Here is a 20,857-nt window from a genome sequence, read left to right as displayed (position 1 = left end):
TTATATGCATATTTTATATTCTTGGCATAGGTAGCAGGAAGTTGAAATTGGGCACGCTAGTTAAGGTTAAGTTTTAGAAATATAATTCCTTGCCACCCACTCTGAAACTAACTGCAGCTCTTTGTTAAGTGCTGCAGTCATTTCAGTCGCTGTAGTAGCTAACGTGTATGTTGATGAGTCATCCGCATACAAACAGTAGAGACACTGGCTTTACTCAAAGCCAGTGGCATGTCATTAGTAAAGATTGAAAAAAGTAAGGGGCCTAGACAGCTACCCTGGGGAATTCCTGATTCTATCTGGATTATGTTAGAGAGGCTTCCATTAAAGAACACCCTCCGTGTTCTGTTAGACAGGTAACTTTTGATCCAGAATATAGCAGGGGGTATAAGCCATAACACATACGTTTTTCCAGCAGCAGAGTATGATCGATAACGTCAAAAGGCTCACTGAGGTCTAATAAAACAGCCCCCCCAATCTTTCTATCATCAATTTCTCTCAGCCAATGATCAGTCATTTGTGTAAGTGCTGTGCTTGTTGAATGTCCTCCCATATAAGCATGCTGAAAGTCCGTTGTCAATTTTTTTTTCTGTAAAATAGCTTTTTATCTGGTCAAACGCCATTTTTCCCTAAAGTTTACTAAGGGTTGGTACAGGCTGATTGGTCGGCTATTTGCTGCCAGTAAAGGGGGCTTTACTATTCTTAGGTAGCAAAATTACTTTTGCTTCCCTCCAGGCCTGGTGGCACACACTTTCTAGTAGGCTTAACATTTAAATATGGCAAATAGAAGTGGCAATATCATCTGCTATTATCCTCAGAAATTTCCCATGATAAACAAGAATATTTTTTTCAGCTCTTCCACACTCACTTAACAGAATTGAGAATTACAATGCTTGTCTTTTATAATTTGGGCAAATATACTTGGATGTGTAGTGTCAGTGTTTATTTGCTAATCTTGCGGCAGGGTAGCCTAGTGGTTAGAGCATTGGACTAGTATTCGGAAGGTTGCAAGTTCAAACCCCTGAGCTGACAAGATACAAATCTGTCGTTCTGCCCCTGAACAGGCAGTTAACCCACTGTTCCTAGGCTGTCATTGAAAATAATTTGTTCTTAACTGATCTTTTCCTAGTTAAATAAAGGTTCAAAAAAATCATTAATGTAGTTTCTAATATCAGTCAGTTTTGTGATGAATGAGCCATCTGATTCAGTGAATGATGGAGCTGAGTTTGCCTTTTTTCCCTAAATGTCATTTAAGGTGCTCCAAAGCATTCTTCATGTAATTTATCTTTGTTTCATAGTGTATTTTCTTTTTTTTTATTCAGTTTAGGCACATGAACGTAGGAATCACTACAACATAGGAATCACTACAAAATGTATTGTACAGTATGACTTACTATACATTATTAGGCCCAGTCTTTGGGAACTTTGGTTTTCCTAGATATGGCTACTATATTCTGATCACTACATCTGATGGATCTGGATACTGCTTTCAAGAAAATGTCTGCAGAATTAGTAAAGATGTGATTAATATATGTTCATGATTTCATCCCTGTGCTACCCTGGTAGGTTGACTGATAACCTGAACCAGATTTCAGGCACTGGTGGATTTTTCTTGAGTGGGCAGCTTGAAAGGCAGTCAATATTTAAATCATCCAGAAAATATACCTCCCTGTTGATATCACATACATTATCAAGCATTTCACACATTATCCAGATACTGACTGTTAGCACACAGTAGTCTATAGCAGCTATCCACAAGAATGGGCTTTAGGTGAGACAGATGAACCTGTAGCCATATTACTTCAACAGTATTTAACATGAGATCCTCTAAGTTTTACAGGAATGTGGTTCTGACTATAAAATGCAACACCTCCACCATTGGCATTTCTTTATTTTCTGTAAATGTTATAACCTTGTATTGCTACCACTGTATCAAAGGTATCATCTAAGTGAGTTTCAGAGAGTCAGAATATGAATGTCATCTGTTACTAGAAAATGATTGATTTCATGAACCTTGTTTCGTAAACTACATGTTTAACTTGGGCATTTTAAGCACTTTTCTTCTGGGATGCATACTTGTTTTCATCGCTTTACTGAGAAGCTTAGCAGAAGTAGATATGCTCATGTTATTTATGTTAGTGCAGGGTGAGCTGCACACAGTGGACTTCCTACTAGGGCACACCACCTCAGTGCTAACAGTATAAATCTGGTTTATAGGCACATGGTTACTGCATACAATAGCTGTAGGAGTTGTCATGTAAGCCTAAATACATTACAGCTGCTTATTTACTTGGTACATGAACAGAATTCCCCACAATTTAAAACACAGTTCCAAACACCACTATTATAAGGTAAAATAGCGAGGATGGCGTTTTATCAAGGATGTCATCAGGTGTGTTTGTCAGTAATATGTTTTGAAAATGCTGTAGAATGTAGATCTTGAAAGCGTATTGTCACAATAGAAGGGGAGGTTTGCATGTGATGTATTCTCAACACGTCTTCCTGTGGTTACAGCACATTTAGATAAATTGGCCTTCTGTTCGCTGTAAATGAACTACCATTTACAATCAACCAACCTGCCCCTATAGGAGATGAGGCAAAGTAGATAACATGCCGTTCATACTTATGACATATGTGCATCCAAATAGGTATCATTGCAACCTAATTCATGTTTAAGAAAGTACGAATCTGTTCTTAATTTACCTGTAAAGGTTATAAGCGAATAAAGGTTACATAAAACATTGTTCTGTGTGAGGGACCTACCGAGCATCCGTCCACACTATTCTCTTCTCCAGATGATCCAGAGTTAGTCCGTTGGGCCACGCTCCCATCTCCATGTCCTTGAACACTATGTGTCGTCCTCCTCCGCTCATTGAAGCAGCCTCGATACGGGGGAAGGTAGCATCCCAGTCTGTCCAGAACAGGATTCTAAAGACATTAAATCAATCAAGAAAAGGAGTGTATAAAGATATTTTTACATATACAAATTGCTCTACAGTAACAGCACTAGACCACGGAGAGCAAGCAGAAAAACCAAGACAATAAAACCCATTCTGATGATCCACAGAAAACTGAGACATGGTCTACTTATGCAAGGACATTAATTAAATAGGGCTTGAAGAAAAAGCCTCCATGGAAGAAAGAAATTAATGATTAAGATAATTTGAAAACGGACAGAACTAGACGGCATAAACTAGCCTAGATACTCAAACCATGTGTTGAATACAAAAGCAAACATGGAAGATTACGTTTATTATTCCTATGGAAAAACAAGGCTAAAGGCATTAATCAATTTAGTAATGATTTTCAGTGTCAATTCTACAGCCCTTTTTCATTGGTTTGTCAATGTGACATCACTGCAAAATAGAATAATTACATACAGTGTGTATAGCCGTAAGTGGGATTCGTAAACACACACATTGGCAGCAGTCTGTGGATCCTAGAACAGCACCAAACAGACCAGTGTTCCACAGCATCTGTGACATTGGCTGGAACAGGAAGCCATCTGGATTTTATGACCTTCTACAGCTCAATGAAAGCCTGTAAATGAGCACTGGTGATTACTATGACCATCAGCAGAGTCATGTCTCCCAAACACGGCTACTATCCTGCTTTTGCCCACCAAACCCAGCAAGACACCCGACCCTGTAGGAATGCAGGTTTAAATTAGGCGCTGACGACAATGAAACATCCTTGTACAGCTCAATAGCCTTATTCATTGGATCAGGCCCCTTAGATCAATGGCTTACTCTTTTGAGTGGATTCAAGTAATTACGTTAGAATTATTGCTCTGGCGAGGAACTTTGCCTGTAGGCACCGAAATCATCCATTAATCCTAATGTGTTCTCCTCTGAAACACAGTCATCCCTCCAATATATGCAGTGCAGGAAAGAATATACGATCAGACTATACATTTCTTATAAGACTACTTAGTAGATTATTTTATGAATGTCTGGAAGTAGTTTTAAAGCAAAATAAACCAAATACATTTTACAATCAAATAAAAGTAATTCATCACCATGTATAAATTAAAGAACTAGGCTAAACACGCTATAATAAAAAACATAATTTTGGTCATTTTCATCCAACTTTGTGCCTGTGAGATTGTTCAGAGATGAATTGAAGGCTTGAAGCAATGTATTAAAGAGAAAAAGTAAGAGTGGTAAAGTGCATGAATCAGGGAAGAGGAAAAGATGAGCCATATCACTTGTCATCACTAGAATTGAGTCCACAGTATTATTATCGATGTATTCTATATTTGTATCCTTAATGGACCCTAACATAGCAGACATCATCACACATCAAGGGAGAAGGAAGTAGAAGAAAATGAAGGATGTTGTTTTTCTTATTATGAGTGTGTACAGTATGTGAGTCAGACCTGAATTAAAATAGTATTTGTTTCTTTAAAATAGTTTCGCTGTGCTTTGTTGAGCATATCTGGCACAACAGAAACAATTGAATAATCCCCAAAGTCTAAACCCTGCCCATTGGGCACTCCAGGTAGGCTGATTCAAACACTCAATGAATTTGAAAGAAAAAAAATACTATTTCAACCCAGGTATGTTGTGAGTAGGCACGCACCCTTGTCCTGGGTCCAGAGCGATGGCCCGTGGATGCTCCATCCCTCCAGCTATCAGTGTGGTCCTCATCTCTCCATTCAGCCTGGCCACCTCGATCTGGTCCAGGTTACTGTCGATCCAGTACAGGTTACCTGCTATCCAGTCCACTGCCAACCCCTCTGGAGTGGCCAGCCCATGCTGCACAACCACCTCAATCCCTGTCACACCTGATGGAATACCAACCACAGGACCATCATCACCCCTACACCACCCGATTAGAGCACCACCCTTTAGCACCATGATCACCACCACACCCCCCATTAGACCAGGTGAGACAGACCAAACCACAGCACCATGGTCATCAACACACACACTAGGTGAGAGGAGAGTAGAGAAGGGATGTATTCAACTCAGCCTGATCATTTTCCCCCTATTGAGAGGATGTGTTTGTTGGTCTGCCAACAAAATTACATTTTCTGGGGAGAAAACCCTAGCTAGAGAAACTCTTGAGGAAGATAACATTGACATAAAAGAAGATTGTTTCCTACAGTGTTCCATTAAAAATAAAAGGTTTTCCCAGTATGTCTATAATCCAGCTGTTTACAATTATCCTCGGCTGCTGGAGCCTTTGTGGAAGGATGACAAAAGGGAGAAATAGGTGCAGCAGCGGGACACATTCTATGGCCCCACGGAGAAAATGAGAGAAAGAGAGAAAAAGTCCAATTGCAGCAGACGCACAGAATATAAGCAGCACAAAACACCAACCTAATGAAAAGTTCTAACTCATCAAAGGCTTCAGAGATGCACTATGACAGTGGGAAGACGACTGAGGGGCCTAGAGTATACCCCCAGTAATGCTTGGCATTACCCTGCTGAAATAACTCTTCAATGGAGGGACAGTATCAGCTCACAATTTCAGGGAGGTGCTAAGTAGAACTAAACTGAAAACCTTATTGAACTAAACTGTATAATTGAAAGGCCTTCCAGTTGAAGATTGGGAGGGAAGAAAGCCATGTTTATCCTCCTCTGCCAATAGATCCCAGCATTTAGATAGAATGTTTAGCCTAGCCAAGGTACTTAAAGAGCCTGAAAGCATCAGTACATCACAGCCTTTAGGATCTATTGTGTAGCTTACACCTACGTACCTTCAGATTTTGAAAGCACCATAGATCACACCATTTAGAGTTAACTTATAGGACCTACATACCTCCAGAGCCTGAGAGGCGTCCTCTGTAGATCTTATCCTCTACAACATCTGTCCAGTAAAGCAGGCTGCGATTAAAGTGGAAGTCAAGAGCAATGGTGTTCCGGAGCCCTGGCACCAGCAAGCTGTAGTCCCGCTTGTGAAGGTCTATCCGTCTTATCTCATGCCGGATAGAGAAGATGATGAAAGCCTCAAAGGGATCTGGCCAAAGGAAAGACAAAGGGAGGAAAGGAAGAGGAACAAGTTAAAACGGAGGCAACGGATGCCACAGCAAAACCAACATGAGCGGCAGAAGCCGGGGAAGTGATTTGAACCGGTGCCATTAACGGAGCAAACAAACGGGTGGGCATGACTGCACACACACAAACACACAGGCACCTGTGCATCCATGCACACACTGGATCATGCACTTTCATGACTGGGCACTGGCACTAGTCTGTGTTATGCACCGAGCAGAAACCCCATCGTCACTATGGAGACACATACATTATGAACACAATGAGAAAGACTGGATACTGTAGGGAGTAGGGATGTTAGCTACTTGCTGATGATGATGATGATGAAGTCGCTCATTCTTTATTATTCAGTTATACCTGAAAATCTCTGTACAAAAGCTAGAGCCTTGCATGCATGAAATGTCACCACAGACTCAATAGTACATTTGTCAAAATTAAATGAGGTTGATTCTCAGTTTTCTATTGTGCGCAGAACATTTATTTGATTTGACTATTTAAAATACACAAAGAAGCCACACTAGGCAACCAATACATTTACCAGAATTGACAAGAATTATATACATAAAAACTCATACTTGTTTCCATTGTTGTCCTCTATTGGTAGGCATGTGACTGCAGGGCAAAACAAGTGACATGGGCCTTCTGTGCCATACATTCAATGATGGGCCCCTGAGTGGCGCAGCGGTCTAAGGCTCTCCATCTCAGTGCTAGAGGTGTCACTACAGACCCTAGTTCGATTCCAGGCTGTATCACAATCGGCCGTAATTGGGAGTCCCATAGGGAGTCACACAATTGGCCCAGCGTCATCCGGGTTAGGGTTTGGCCGGGGTAAGCCATGAATGTAAATACGAATTTGTTCTTAACTGACTTGCCTAGTTAAATAAATACAAATAAAATACACAATGTCTTCATATGTAGATATACAATGTACAAAACATTAAGAACACCTGTCTCCTCTACTTCATCTACAATGACTGAAGTGGATTTAACAAGTGATAATAGCTTTCACCTGGATTCACCTAGTCAGTCTATGTCATGGAAAGAGCAGGTGTCCTTAATATTTTGTACACTCACTAACACATCACTCCACCAGAGTAGAGTAGCTTTGCACATGGCTAGGAGGCTATCTCAACATGAACCAAGCCTTGCAGGAGTGTTTTAACCTAAGACTGGAAGTTTTTATCTCAGCCGGGAGTTTGTTACGCTCTACCAATATATAAATGCATCGCTCTTGAATCGATATGGCACAAAATCTACGGCACTGCCTCTCAGTAGTAAGATAGTTCTTTAGATACTGGGGGATTGTACCATATATGGTTTTATGGGCCAATCCCAGCTTCAGCTGAATGACCCTTTTATCAACTTATAGCCACTGTGGTTCACTGAGCTGAGAAGGGCCAACATTAGCCTGAGGGCTAAGATTCAGAATGACCCTTGCCATTTTACTCTGAGCTGTCTGTAGCTTGTTCTTGATGAACTTACTGTACCAGGTAGTGCATGCATAGTCAAAGTGAGGCTGCACTAATACTGCGCCAAGTGTTCAAGGTCCCTATTTATGTAAGAAACAATGAAATGTTAATGTGTTTCTTCGGTAAATTGCCCGTTCTTTCACTATTTTAACATACAATTAGCACTGCAACTGCCATCCATCTCTGAGGGAAATGGAGAGGCGAGCAGTAAAAAACGAGCTTCATCAATCTGAATGTGACACATCAAGGCTGCGTGTTCTGCCATGTTCTCCTCGTTTACGAGCAGCAACACAGGAGCAAAAAACGGCCAAAACATCAATCCAATCACACACATTACAACATAAGTAGACCGTTTGCTCTGATTATGTAAAGCTGAGTTGATCAATGAATTGACTGTATGTAATTTCACAGGGCTTACAGTGCCGTGAAAAATCATTTTCACCTTTTTGATTTCCCCTATTTTTGTTTTTGCATCTTTTTTTTACACTGAAAGTTATCAGATCTTCAACCAAAATAATAGATAAATGGAACCTGAGTGAAAAAAAAATACAAAAATTATAAACAAAGAAATGCAACACCCAAAGCCTCTGTGGGAAAAAGTAATTGCCCCCTTACACTCAATAACCGGTTGTGTCACCTTTAGCTGCAATGATTGCAACCAAACGCTTCATGTAGTTGTTGATCAGTCTCTCACATCGCTGTGAAGGCATTTCGGCCCACTCTTGCATGCAGAACTGCTTTAACTCAGCGAAATTTGTGGGTTTCAAAGCATGAAAAGCTTGTTTCAGGTTCTGCCACAACATCTCAAATCAGGTTTAGGTCTGGACTTTGACTAGGCCATTCCAAAGCTTTTGAGACATTCTGATGTAGACTTGCTTGTGTGTTTTGGATCATTCTCTTGCTGCATAACCGAGGTACGCTTCAGCTGACAGACGTATGGTCTGACATTATCTGGTAGAATTCTCTGATACAGAGCAGAATTCATGGTTCCTTCAATCATTACAAGTCATCTAGGTCCTGAGGCAGCAAAGCAGCCCCAAACTATCACACTACCGACACCATGCTTGACTGTTGGTACTTCTAGCATATTCCTCCACAGCGATGTGAGAGAGTGATCAACAACTACAGCCAGCGTTTGGTTGTGCATTGCATCTATAGGTGGCACAACCAGTTAACGAGCGTAAGGGAACAATTCATTTTCACACAGGGGCATAGATACACACGGCGGGGTGTGGATTAATATGACCACGTTCCCGATTAGAGTACAGAAGTTGGGTACTCCCATTACTCCCATGTAATTAGCCTAACTTTGCCATCATCCTAAGTAAACTACTGACACTTTTTTGTTGTTTCAAGAAATGTTTTCAGTACTTGGCGGTCAAAACAATGAATGATTTGCATAATACTTATTCTGCCACCAATATCCTACCCTAACAATGACAATAAAGTTAGTAAATCTGTGGCAATATACTTATGTCACTGCTTGTTCACCCCTAGCTTTTTCTGCTGGTTAGCTGACTTGGCTGGCTACAAAAGTTCATCTCAACCCAATTTGTTAGTTTTAGATATGTCACGTGCGGTTTAACTACTTCCAGTCATTGCCTTCCCTTGAACGGTCTAGGTATTTTAAAAAGCTCATTCTTGTTTGCTTGCCTACAGTATATGTCCTTTCAATTTGCCCGGAGACCATCTGGGGATGCAACCCTACCAAATTGGTTTGCATAAATATCCAGGTTTGCATAAATATCCAAATGCAGAAGAATATTATTGTGTTATTTGGATGGACACAGCCCACTAGTCCTTACTACAAGCTAACTAGCAAGCTTTATGCAAAACGATTTACCGATGACGATGTGCTTGAACACACAAATGCATTGAGTAACCAGAGCCCATCCATCATCATTTCCATCATCATCACGGCGTCATAGCATAGCATAAACAATGAGGTTCATCTAACCTTGGGCATTTGATTAAACTTAATTTGGTGGTCTTTTCTCCTACTATTGTTCAAACAATACAGTACGTAACAGCTTTTTGGCAAATTAAAAGCAGTGTTAGTTTGCCAATTAAAGAAACTAAAGTCTGTTGGATTTGGCTCTTTGGCTGATAATCGTGATGTACATTAATTTGACTTTCTCTGTTCATGCTAACATTTTCATGTTTAGAATGAAAGTGTTTTTAGGTATGATGTAGTTTATTAAAACGACATAGAAGTATGTTAAAATGACCAACCAAGCATATTCAAAAATGTTATTGAATAAAATGTAAAAAAGAATACAGCCGTTGTTGGGTAATGCGTAAAGTAGACCATTTAACATGGGAGTAATGGGCGTAAACTATGGCTGTACCCTACTCAAGGTTGTGGTCACGTTAAGACATGCCACGCTATGTGTATCTCTTGGGTGTTGCATAACTTTGCTTATTAAATAAATATCAACATTGTGTCATTTGTTCACTCAGAAATTGCAACTAAAAGTTCTTTGCTGTTTTTGTGTGTGAAAAACAACACGATCATAGTAATATTTTACCTAATCGGAACTACTGTAAGACATCGAATTTATCAAATGTTATATTTCAAAACGTATTCCAATTCACTTTGATCAAATCCTCACTAGCATATTATAAGACATGAAGCAGCACATGAGTCTACACTTACACAATCAACATACTTCCTGACACACACACACAACCATACACACACTTTGTCACCTCACCTGTGCTTTGGCAGCTGTCCCCATCAGGGCCCAGCCTCCAGCCTGGGTAGCAGGAGCACTTGACGGTGGTCTTGTACTGCTCACACATCTGGCTGCACTTCAGATGCCTACTGCAGTAGTCCACCGCCTCACACGTCCTGTTGTTAGAGTCCAGTTGGAGCCCTGCAGGGCAGGAGCAGACCACCCCTGTCCCTGGTACCACTGTGCATTGATGGCTGCAGCCACCCTTGGCCACCAAACACTTATCTAGGAGCAGAGAGAGGAGTAGAGAGAGGGCACAGGAAGTAAGAGCCAACTCTGATCTGGGAGCAGAGTGAGAGAGGACAGGATGTAAGTACCAAACACTAATATGAAAACAGAGAAAGAGGTCAGGGACTAAGAGCCTTAATAGCCTACTATAGAGGATGAGATTGGAGACTAGAGAGAATGAGAGAGGGACAGGGAACTAAGAATCTTAATATTAGAGACTGAGATGGTTTTCAGCATCAGATCGTCATCCACAAAGTCTAAAAGGAGGTTAGAGAAATAATAGACCATAGTATGTTGGGCCATATGCTGTACAGTAAAAAAAAAATGCTGAATTAAAAAGGGTTGTTTTTGAGAACTAGCTGGCACAAGAATAACACTACCACTTTTTGCTCTAAGCTAGAGACTGCTAGTCGAGCATGATGTTGGGAAATATCCACTGCATATACAACGCAAGGAAAAGCTATTACACAATGAAAGAGGCTCCGCAGTTCAGTTGGTCCGCAACGGTTTGAACTGAGGGATGCTGCCTTTATTACTGTCAAGGCTTCAACACATCATGAAATCTGAAAGTTGTGCACTATTCCTTTCACAAAAATGATATGGAGACGGAGAAAAAAAGAATGACTTTGCTTTCTTTGTGCAGTCTGTAATCGAATGATTTTCTCTGAAGCAGCTAGGTATCTGATTATTGTGGGGTGCCAGACAGGTCCAGAAGATGAAAAGGCAATTTGGTGCAACAATCACACTACAGGTCCAAAGTCTCCTTTTTAGCTAGCCATGATTAAGGTGATCTTATTGGCACAGACCAGAAAGGGTTGAAATTTCTCTGCGGGGGTCTCCTAGCTGCAGAGGAGGGTAGAGGAGAGCTGTGCCCCCATAGGTTACAGCTGGAGGAATGACTCCTGCTGAGTTAGCTCAAATCAATCAGGCCCCTTAAGGTCTCCCTGTATGACCTAATTGGCTATGAACCAGGCAGCGCAGTGTGGGCCTTTTCTCAAAGGTTGTGTCCCAAATGGCACCCTCTTCCCTATACCCTTTTTCATAAACCATTTTCCCCATAGGACTATGTTCAAAAGTAGTGCACTATGTAGGGAATAGTGTGCCATTTGGGAGGAAGATAAGTGATAACACACACTCTGAGCTACGGTGTCTAACTATGGTCCCCCATGAGGTCTCTGCTAGCAACTCGAAATGAACCGATACGTTTAGGTTGTTCAGTCAAATAGATTAGATGTGTACTATTCACACGAGATTCACAGATTTTCCCTCAGATGGGCCTTGGACAAACAGATCTGTGTTGGTAATCATTGGAGAAATCTGGTAGCTATTCTTTATGTTCGGTCCCCTTGATGGCTGAATCAAAATCAACAGCATGTTGACGCGTCATCGTGCTGCTCTCAAGGCTATGGGAATTCAAATATATAGTACCACTCCTTAGGGACAGACAGCGTTTGACACATCTGACTCTGGGTTCTTGTTATATGAGACGGGAAATTAAAGCTCACACAGCTTATACTGTATATTCTGTCTGAGGTGTGTGTCCCAGTAGAAAAATAATCTCTAAACACATTTCTTCCACTTAAACACATGAAATGATTCATCACAACTCACACACTAATTAGTCTCGACGATCTCAAGCAATATGATGTACTACAGATAATAGTTATTTCCTACCACAGAAAGGCCCTTCATCAGACTGGTCTGCACAGTCCGGGTTGCCGTTGCAGATCTTTTCTGGTGGGAGGCAAGTGGAAGTGTCATTGGCACAGGGGTATTTTGGAGGCTTACAGACAGCTGCCGCACAGGACTCCTCATCAGAACGATCCTCACAGTCGATATCTCCATCACACACCCAGCTCTTGGTGATGCACTTTCCTGTTGGTGTGACACACATATACAGACATTTATGGAAACACACACACACACACGATTCATTAACACAACCAGACACAGAAAATATTCCTCAAAGACGATATCAATCATCAGCTGTCCCTACAGTAGAGTAGAACCTCTGAAATATAACCTTAAGACATTTAACTAAATGCTGAGTAACCAGTCAGCATTACCACACAATGAACTTCAAGCATCTGTAATACATTTGGTGAATAATCTAAGGCTGGGTGATATGGCTAAAATATAATAAAAAAAATAAAAAATAATATTGAACTTTTATTTAACTAGGCAAGTCAGTTAAGAACAAATTCTAATTTACAATGACGGCCTACCCAAGTCAAACCCGGACGATGCTGGGCCAATTGTGCACCGCCCTATGGGCCTCCCAATCACAGCCGGATATGATACAGCCTGGACTCAAACCAGGGACTGTACTGACACCTCTTGCACTGAGATGCAGTGCCTTAGACCACTGCGCCACTCGGGAGCCCTAAATATCACAATATTTTTGATGGTATGAGGTTTTTGAATTATACAAGTTCACATGATTTATGAGTAGTGTATTTACATTTACATTTACATTTAAGTCATTTAGCAGACGCTCTTATCCAGAGCGACTTACAAATTGGTGCATTCACCTTATGACATCCAGTGGAACAACCACTTTACAATAGTGCATCTAAATATTTTAAGGGGGGTGAGAAGGATTACTTTATCCTATCCTAGGTATTCCTTAAAGAGGTGGGGTTTCAGGTGTCTCCGGAAGGTGGTGATTGACTCCGCTGTCCTGGCGTCGTGAGGGAGTTTGTTCCACCATTGGGGAGCCAGAGCAGCGAACAGTTTTGACTGAGCTGAGCGGGAACTGTACTTCCTCAGTGGTAGGGAGGCGAGCAGGCCAGAGGTGGATGAACGCAGTGCCCTTATTTGGGTGTAGGGCCTGATCAGAGCCTGGAGGTACTGAGGTGCCGTTCCCCTCACAGCTCCGTAGGCAAGCACCATGGTCTTGTAGCGGATGCGAGCTTCAACTGGAAGCCAGTGGAGAGAGCGGAGGAGCGGGGTGACGTGAGAGAACTTGGGAAGGTTGAACACTAGACGGGCTGCGGCGTTCTGGATGAGTTGTAGGGGTTTAATGGCACAGGCAGGGAGCCCAGCCAACAGCGAGTTGCAGTAATCCAGACGGGAGATGACAAGTGCCTGGATTAGGACCTGCGCCGCTTCCTGTGTGAGGCAGGGTGTACTCTGCGGATGTTGTAGAGCATGAACCTACAGGAACGGGCCACCGCCTTGATATTAGTTGAGAACGACAGTTTGTTGTCCAGGATCACGCCAAGGTTCTTAGCGCTCTGGGAGGAGGACACAATGGAGTTGTCAACCGTGATGGCGAGATCATGGAACGGGCAGTCCTTCCCCGGGAGGAAGAGCAGCTCCGTCTTGCCGAAGTTCAGCTTGAGGTGGTGATCCGTCATCCACACTGATATGTCTGCCAGACATGCAGAGATGCGGCCACCTGGTCATCACGTCTTAGCAATGATAGGAGAGACCATGTGAGGTTATGACAGAGCCAAGTGACTTGGTGTATAGCGAGAATAGGAGAGGGCCTAGAACAGAGCCCTGGGGGACACCAGTGGTGAGAGCGCGTGGTGAGGAGACAGATTCTCGCCACGCCACCTGGTAGGAGCGACCTGTCAGGTAGGACGCAATCCAAGCGTGGGCCGCGCCGGAGATGCCCAACTCGGAGAGGGTGGAGAGGAGGATCTGATGGTTCACAGTTGCAGCCGATAGGTCTAGAAGGATGAGAGCAGAGGAGAGAGAGTTAGCTTTAGCGGTGCGGAGCGCCTCCGTGATACAGAGAAGAGCAGTCTCAGTATTTATGAGTAGTGTATGAGTAGTGTATAACCCTGGGGTGGCAACAAATGCATTCTAAGTGGAGCTTTGTCCATTCTGATTGTTTTATACTGTTCAATGAAACTTCAACCAAAAGTTGGAATATAGTGGGGACTTTGAATACAGTGTTGTTTGACATGACAATGAATAGAAAAAGCCAGTGAAGGGTTTTTGTGACAGGGCAGGAATTGGTCATTGTTTCACACTGGATCCTAATTAATGTCACATTCAATGTTTCCTCTTACTGTAGCTTTGATGTACTCTACAAATGGTAAAATATTCATCCTTCGCCTACTCCTCTCTGATTTAGAATATACCGTTGCGGAAACAAAAAGCTGATCTAGGCTGACACCAGCACTGGTAGCAGGCTGTATTAGCTATCTAGCTACATTTGCTCTGACTAGTACAACTAGCGTTAAGCATTAGCGGCTAACCCAATTTATTTTAGCCACAACTTGCAAAGAAAAGATAAACTAGCTGTTTGCAGACAGTATAAGATACACAAACTAATAGTGTGCTTATAGAATGCTTGTGGGTGTATAGTAGGAAGCAAAGTGGAAAGCAGCATCATTGTCACCAAAATCTGCAGCATTGCCCATGCAGACCGTCAGACTGCTAGTGGTTGATTTGACTTGCTGTAGCACAACAACTGCTCTGCTTGAGTGACAGGGGGAGGGTTTGGTGTGTGTGCAAAGAGAGAGGGAGAGAGACGACTCAAGTAGCAAACTGAGTAAACTATAAAAACTGATATTATTACACAGAGCGGAGTGGCATAATGCATTTAACAAACAAAAACATTGAAATAACATTATACAAGGTAAAGGAAAAACCCAAACCGGTCCTTGGATCAATACCGGCATATTGTAAAAGACTGTTTATCACCCAGCCCTAGAATAATCCCTCAGTCAAGTTGAAGAAAAACTCTAAATATAATAACAGGCCAAAAGGTTACTTAATGCATAACGTGATCCATATTTGAATCTGTTCCACACAATGGGGTCCTTGCAGTCTACAAAGACTAAGATCAATATAGTATATTGAATCATGACTTTAGATTAGAATATACGACACTGAACAAAAATATAAACTCAACGTAAAGGTCCCATGTTTCATGAGCTGAAATAAAAGATCCCAGAAATGTTGCATACTCACAAAAAGCATATTTCTCTCAAATGTTTTGCAACAAATGTGTTTAGATCCCTGTTAGTGAGGATTTCTCCTTTGCCAAGATCATCTATCCACTTGATAGGTGTGGCATATCAAGAAGCTGATTAAACAGTATGATCATTACACAGGTGCACCTTGTGCTGGGGGACAGTAAAAGGCCACTAAAATGTGTTGTTTGTCACACAACAAAACAGATGTCTCAAGTTGAGGGAGCATACAATTGGCATGCTGACAGCTGGAATGTCCACCAGAGCTGTTGCCAGAGAATTGAACGTTAATTTCTCTACCATAAGCCGCCTCCAACGTCGTTTTAGAGAATTTGTCAGTACATCCAACCGGCCTCACAACCGCAGACCACGTGTATGGCTTTGTGTTGGTGAGCGGTTAGCTGATATCAACGTTGTGAAGAGAGTGCCCCATTGTAGAGAACCTAGCGAAATTAGCATCAAATTTCAATGTGAAGGTGACGACCTACACGCCGGAAGGATGAATTTAGACTATACCAGCCAGAATATAGCTTGAGCATATAGCATGGCAACTTGGTATGAACTTTGAACTCTTATTCACTAAAGAAGTGATACCTCCTAGCCGTCGCGTTAGCGCAGCAACTGTAGACATGGGCTAGGAGAGGATGGACAGAGTATTTGTTCTACCACAAGACGACGGTACTACCAAGTATCCATTCTACCATCAGGCATTCTTCAAAGGACAACGCGGCCATCTATGACCAACAGATCGAAGTCTAGCTCAGAGTAAATATTTATTGTATTTTCCTTTTTCAAATGGGCGGTCATTTAGAATGCATAATGTACTGTATTTACAATAGCATAGCTTCTCCCTTTGTTACTCAGTCTTCCCGCTCTTTCACTCAAACCCAACCCCCTTTCCTTTGTGTAACCAGCCATCATGTCGGCACGGTCCACCGGGGATGTTTTCTTTATAACATAATTTGTAATCAATGTATGATCCATTCTGTGTAATTATAATTCTGTGTGATTAGTTAGGTATTGAGTAAATAAATTATTAAACCAAATTTTGTATTGCTGATTCAACTTGTTAGCCAAGGTTCATAAAGATAACCAATAATTTACAACTTTCAGTTGAGACTAAATAAGGTGATGATTAAGTATTGACTGCTACTGATGTAAAAGATTACCAGGACTTGAAGAGTTTATTCGGAAGATAACAGCTCTATAAACATTCTTTCGTGGTGCCCCGACTTTCCAGTTAAATATTTTCCTGAGTAGCATAATGAGGTAATATTAATTAATTACAGAGAAATGATTTGATAGAATAGCATGTCATATCACTTAATCCGACATAGGCAAAGACACGACATATGTTGCATTTATATTTTCATTCACTATACATTGCATGAGGTAATGTCAACAATCTTCATCATTGTGTGAGTGCATCAATAGAAAGGCGCAGCCACAGTTGTGAGTGAAAAGCTTTACTTTATGTGAAAATCCACAGCTAGATCATTACAGCCTCCTGATACCTGCTACCAGGGGTAATCTTAAATTACCCTTACTCGCCATTTTGAATTACAAAGAGGCAGTGAATGCAGGTGGAACCACTGCAGGGGGTAGAATCAGCCACACACAGATAATCGAGAACTTGTTTCTATCTGAAAAAAGATCATTCTGAGAAAATTTGCTTTAAAATTCTGAACCCTCATATGATTGAATGGTGTCAGCAATTTTTATATTGTATTCTTTTGAACTTAACAGCATGAACCACCGGTGTATTTAGAGTACAAAACAATGTACAAAACATTAGGAGTACCTTCCTAATATTGAGTTGCACCCCACCCCCCCCCCTTTCCCTAAGAACAGCCTCAATTCGTTGGTGCATGAACTCTACAAGGTGTCGAAAGCGTTCCGCAGGGATGCTGGCCCATGTTGACTCCAATGCTTCCCACAGTTGTGTCAAGTTGGCTGGATGTCCTTTGGGTGGTGGACAATTCTTGATACACACAGGAAACTGTTTAGTGTGAACAACACAACAGTGTTGCAGTTCTTGACATACTCAAACCGGTGCGCCTGGCACCTACTACCATATCCTGTTCAAAGGCACTTAAATTGTTTGTCTTGCCCATTCACTCTCTGAATGGCTCACATACACAATTCATGTCTCCTCCCCTTCATCTACATTGATTGATGTGGATTTAACAAGTGACATCAATAAGGGATCATAGCTTCATCTGGTAAGTCTATGTCATGGACAGAGCAGAGCATGTGTCCTTAATGTTTTGTATATTTAGTGTATAGGTAGAGAAGATTTAACAGAACAAGGCTATGTCAATAACTAAATTCTGACAAAAAAGGCAGTAGTGTAAAGTACGTAAGTAAAAATACTATCAATCAAATTTCAATCAAATGTATTTATAATGCCCAATACAGACGTAGAAGCACGGTGACAAGGAAAAACTCCCTAGAAAGGCAGGAACCTAGGAATAAATCTGTAGAGGAACCAGGCTCTACGGGGTGGCCAGTCCTCTTCTGGATGTGCTGTGTGGAGATTATGAGAGTACATGGCCATTTAAGGCCAGATTGTTCTTCAAAATGTTCAAAAGTTCATAGATGACCAGCAGGGTCAAATAATAATCACAGTGGTTGTAGACGGTGCAACAGGTCAGTATCTCAGGACTAAATATCAGTTGGCTTTTCATAACCAAGCCTTCAGAGGTCGAGACAGCAGGTGCCGTAGAGAGAGAGAGAAAGTCAAAAACAGCAGGTCCGGGACAAGGTAGCACGTCCGGTGAACAGGTCAAGGTTCCCTAGCCGCATTCAGAACAGTTGAAACTGGAGCAGCAGCACAGCCAGGTGGACTGGGGACAGCCAGGAGTCATCAGGGCAGGTAGTCCTGAGGCATGATCCTAGGGATACTACCAAAAACTACTTAAGTAGTTTTTTGAGGTATCTGTACTTTATTATTTATATTTTTCAAAACTTTTACTTTACTACATTCCTAAAGAAAATAATATACTTTTTACTCCATACATTTTCACTGACAGCCAAAAGCACCCATTACATTTTGAATGCTTAGCAGGACAAGAAAATGGTCTAATTCACACACTTATCAAGCGGGTCATCCCATACTGCCTCTGATCTGGCGAACTCACTAAACACATGCTTCGTTTCTAAATTGTCTTGAGTGTTGGAGTGTGCCCCTGGAAAAATGGTGCTGTCTGGTTTGCTTAATATTTGGAATTTGAAACGATTTATACTTTTACATTTACTTTTGATATTTAAGTATATTTAAAACCAAATACTTTCAGACGTTTCCTCAAGTAGTATTTTACTGGGTGACCTTCACTTCTACTCGAGTCATTTTCTATTAAGGTATCTTTATTTTAACTCTGGTACCACAGTTGGGTACTTTTTCCACCACTGCAAAAATGCAGATAAAACCAAGCTCTCGATATGCCAGAATGTATCATTGTTAATGCAGCTATGCCTGTGACTGTGTGAAGCCTGGATTACAGAGCATCCCAATTTAGAGGCCCAATTTTAAAGCTTCATCACATGGAGAATTGATTCGCTGTCGCACATTCTGGGAATAAAGAGATGCTATTATAAAATCTATGCTATACCCATTACATACTACATGGAGAGTTAGAGAATGTAGAGTTTATACTGTATGTGTTTTAAACATGTTTCCAATTTTGCCATTTGATGTTGATCAACTACAGACATTTAACATTGCTCCTAGTTTAGCATTAATGTAATGGTCAAAGATAGAATATTCCGTCTGTCCATATTGTGCTCTTAGACAAACAGTGTAGTTTTGTTTCTGGGTTCCAGTTACTGACGGAGTAGTCTCTTAGCTACAGCATATCATACAGTACCTGTGTCTTTGCAGGTGAACTTGGCCTTGGGGTCGCACATCCTCTTGGTGCCGTCACAGGACATCTCGTCAGTCCCATCCTCACAGTCTTTGTCTCCATCACACCTCCAGCGCTCTGGGATACACGTCCCATCTGCTGTACAGTGGAACTCATCCCTGGTGCACTCTATCACAGGAGGCAATGCTGCAAGGGAAAATATACATCCAGTACAAGTCAAAAATGTGAACACACCTACTCATTGAAGGGTTTTTCTTTATTAGTACTATTTTCTAAATTGTAGAATAATAGTAAAGACATCAAAACTATGAAATAAGACATATGGCATCATGTAGAAACCAAAAACAACATGTTAAACAAATTAAAATATATTTTATATTTGAGATTCTTCAAAGCAGCAACCCTTTGCCTTGACATCTTTGCATACTCTTGGCATTCTCTCAACAAGTCACATGGAATGCATTTCAATTAACAGGTGTACCTAGTTAAAAGTTAATTTGTAGAATTTTTTTCCTTCTTAATAAGGAAAAGACAGTTAGTTGTGTTGTGACAAGGAAGGAGTCTTCACTATTATTCAACAATGTAGAATGTATTTTGGGGGGTTTGTATCATTTGATTTACACAACATGCCTACCACTTTGAATATGCAAAATATTTTTATTGTGAAACAAACAAGAAATAATACAAAAAAAATGAAAACTTGAGCGTGCATAACTATTCACCCCCCCCCCCCCCCCCCCCAAAGTCAATGCTTTGTAGAGCCACCATTTGCAGCAATTATGTCTCTATAAGCTTGGCACATCTAGCCACTGGGATTTTTGCCCATTCTTCAAGGCAAAACTGCTCCAGCTCCATCAAGTTGGATGGGTTCAGCTGGTGTACAGCAATCTTTAAGTCATACCACAGATTCTCAATTGGATTGAGGTCTGGGCTTTGACTAGGCCATTCCAAGACATTTAAATGTTTCCCCTTTAACCACTCGAGTGTTGCTTTAGGAGTATGCTGGGGTCATTGTCCTGCTGGAAGGTGAACCTCCGTCCCAGTCTCAAATCTCTGGAAGACTGAAGCAGGTTTACCTCAAGAATTTCCCTGTATTTAACGTCATCCATCATTCCTTCAATTCTGACCGGTTTCCCAGTCCCTGCCAATGAAAAACATCCCCACAGCATGATGCTACAACTACGCCTCTCTGTGGGGACTGATGTTCTAGAGGGTGATGAGAGGTGTTGGGTTTGCATCAGACATAGCGTTTTCCTTGATGGCCAAAAAGCTACATTTTAGTGTCATCTAACCAGAGAACCTTCTTCCATATGTTTGGGGAGTCTCCCACATGCCGTTTGGCAAACACCAAACATGTTTGCTCATTTTTTCCTTAAGCAATGGCTTTTTTTCTGGCCACTCTAACGTAAAGCCCAGCTCTGTGGAGTGTATGGCTTAAAGTGGTCCTATGGACAGATACTCCAATCTCCGCTGTGGAGCTTTGCATCTCCTTCAGTGTTATCTTTGGTCTCTTTGTTGCCCTCCTTGCCTGGACCATGAGTTTTGGTGGGCGACCCTCTCTTGGCAGGTTTGTTGTGATGCCATATGCTTTCAGGTTTTTAATAATGGATTGAAATGGTGCTCCGTGGGATGTTC

The 20,857-nt window shown here is 41.5% G+C and overlaps 1 protein-coding gene across 1 annotated transcript in view; it reads right to left on the bottom strand.

The window, feature by feature from the left end:
- The window catches only part of lrp1bb (low density lipoprotein receptor-related protein 1Bb), a 433,776-nt gene that overhangs the window by 148,732 nt on the left and 264,187 nt on the right, over positions 1 to 20,857 (bottom strand). The window contains exons 21-26 of the mRNA XM_046364065.1: positions 19,226 to 19,408; positions 12,103 to 12,303; positions 10,180 to 10,425; positions 5,764 to 5,961; positions 4,579 to 4,783; positions 2,761 to 2,925 (exon numbers count right to left, since the gene is read on the bottom strand). Coding sequence (XP_046220021.1) covers positions 2,761 to 2,925; positions 4,579 to 4,783; positions 5,764 to 5,961; positions 10,180 to 10,425; positions 12,103 to 12,303; positions 19,226 to 19,408 — 1,198 coding nt within the window. The remainder of the gene's footprint in view (positions 1 to 2,760; positions 2,926 to 4,578; positions 4,784 to 5,763; positions 5,962 to 10,179; positions 10,426 to 12,102; positions 12,304 to 19,225; positions 19,409 to 20,857) is intronic.

The sequence above is a fragment of the Oncorhynchus gorbuscha genome, linkage group LG09, assembly GCF_021184085.1.
Source record: "Oncorhynchus gorbuscha isolate QuinsamMale2020 ecotype Even-year linkage group LG09, OgorEven_v1.0, whole genome shotgun sequence".
Lineage (NCBI taxonomy): Eukaryota > Metazoa > Chordata > Actinopteri > Salmoniformes > Salmonidae > Oncorhynchus > Oncorhynchus gorbuscha.
The sequence above is the reverse complement of the archived record's forward strand: the minus strand, read 5'-3'. Positions and strand labels throughout refer to the sequence as shown.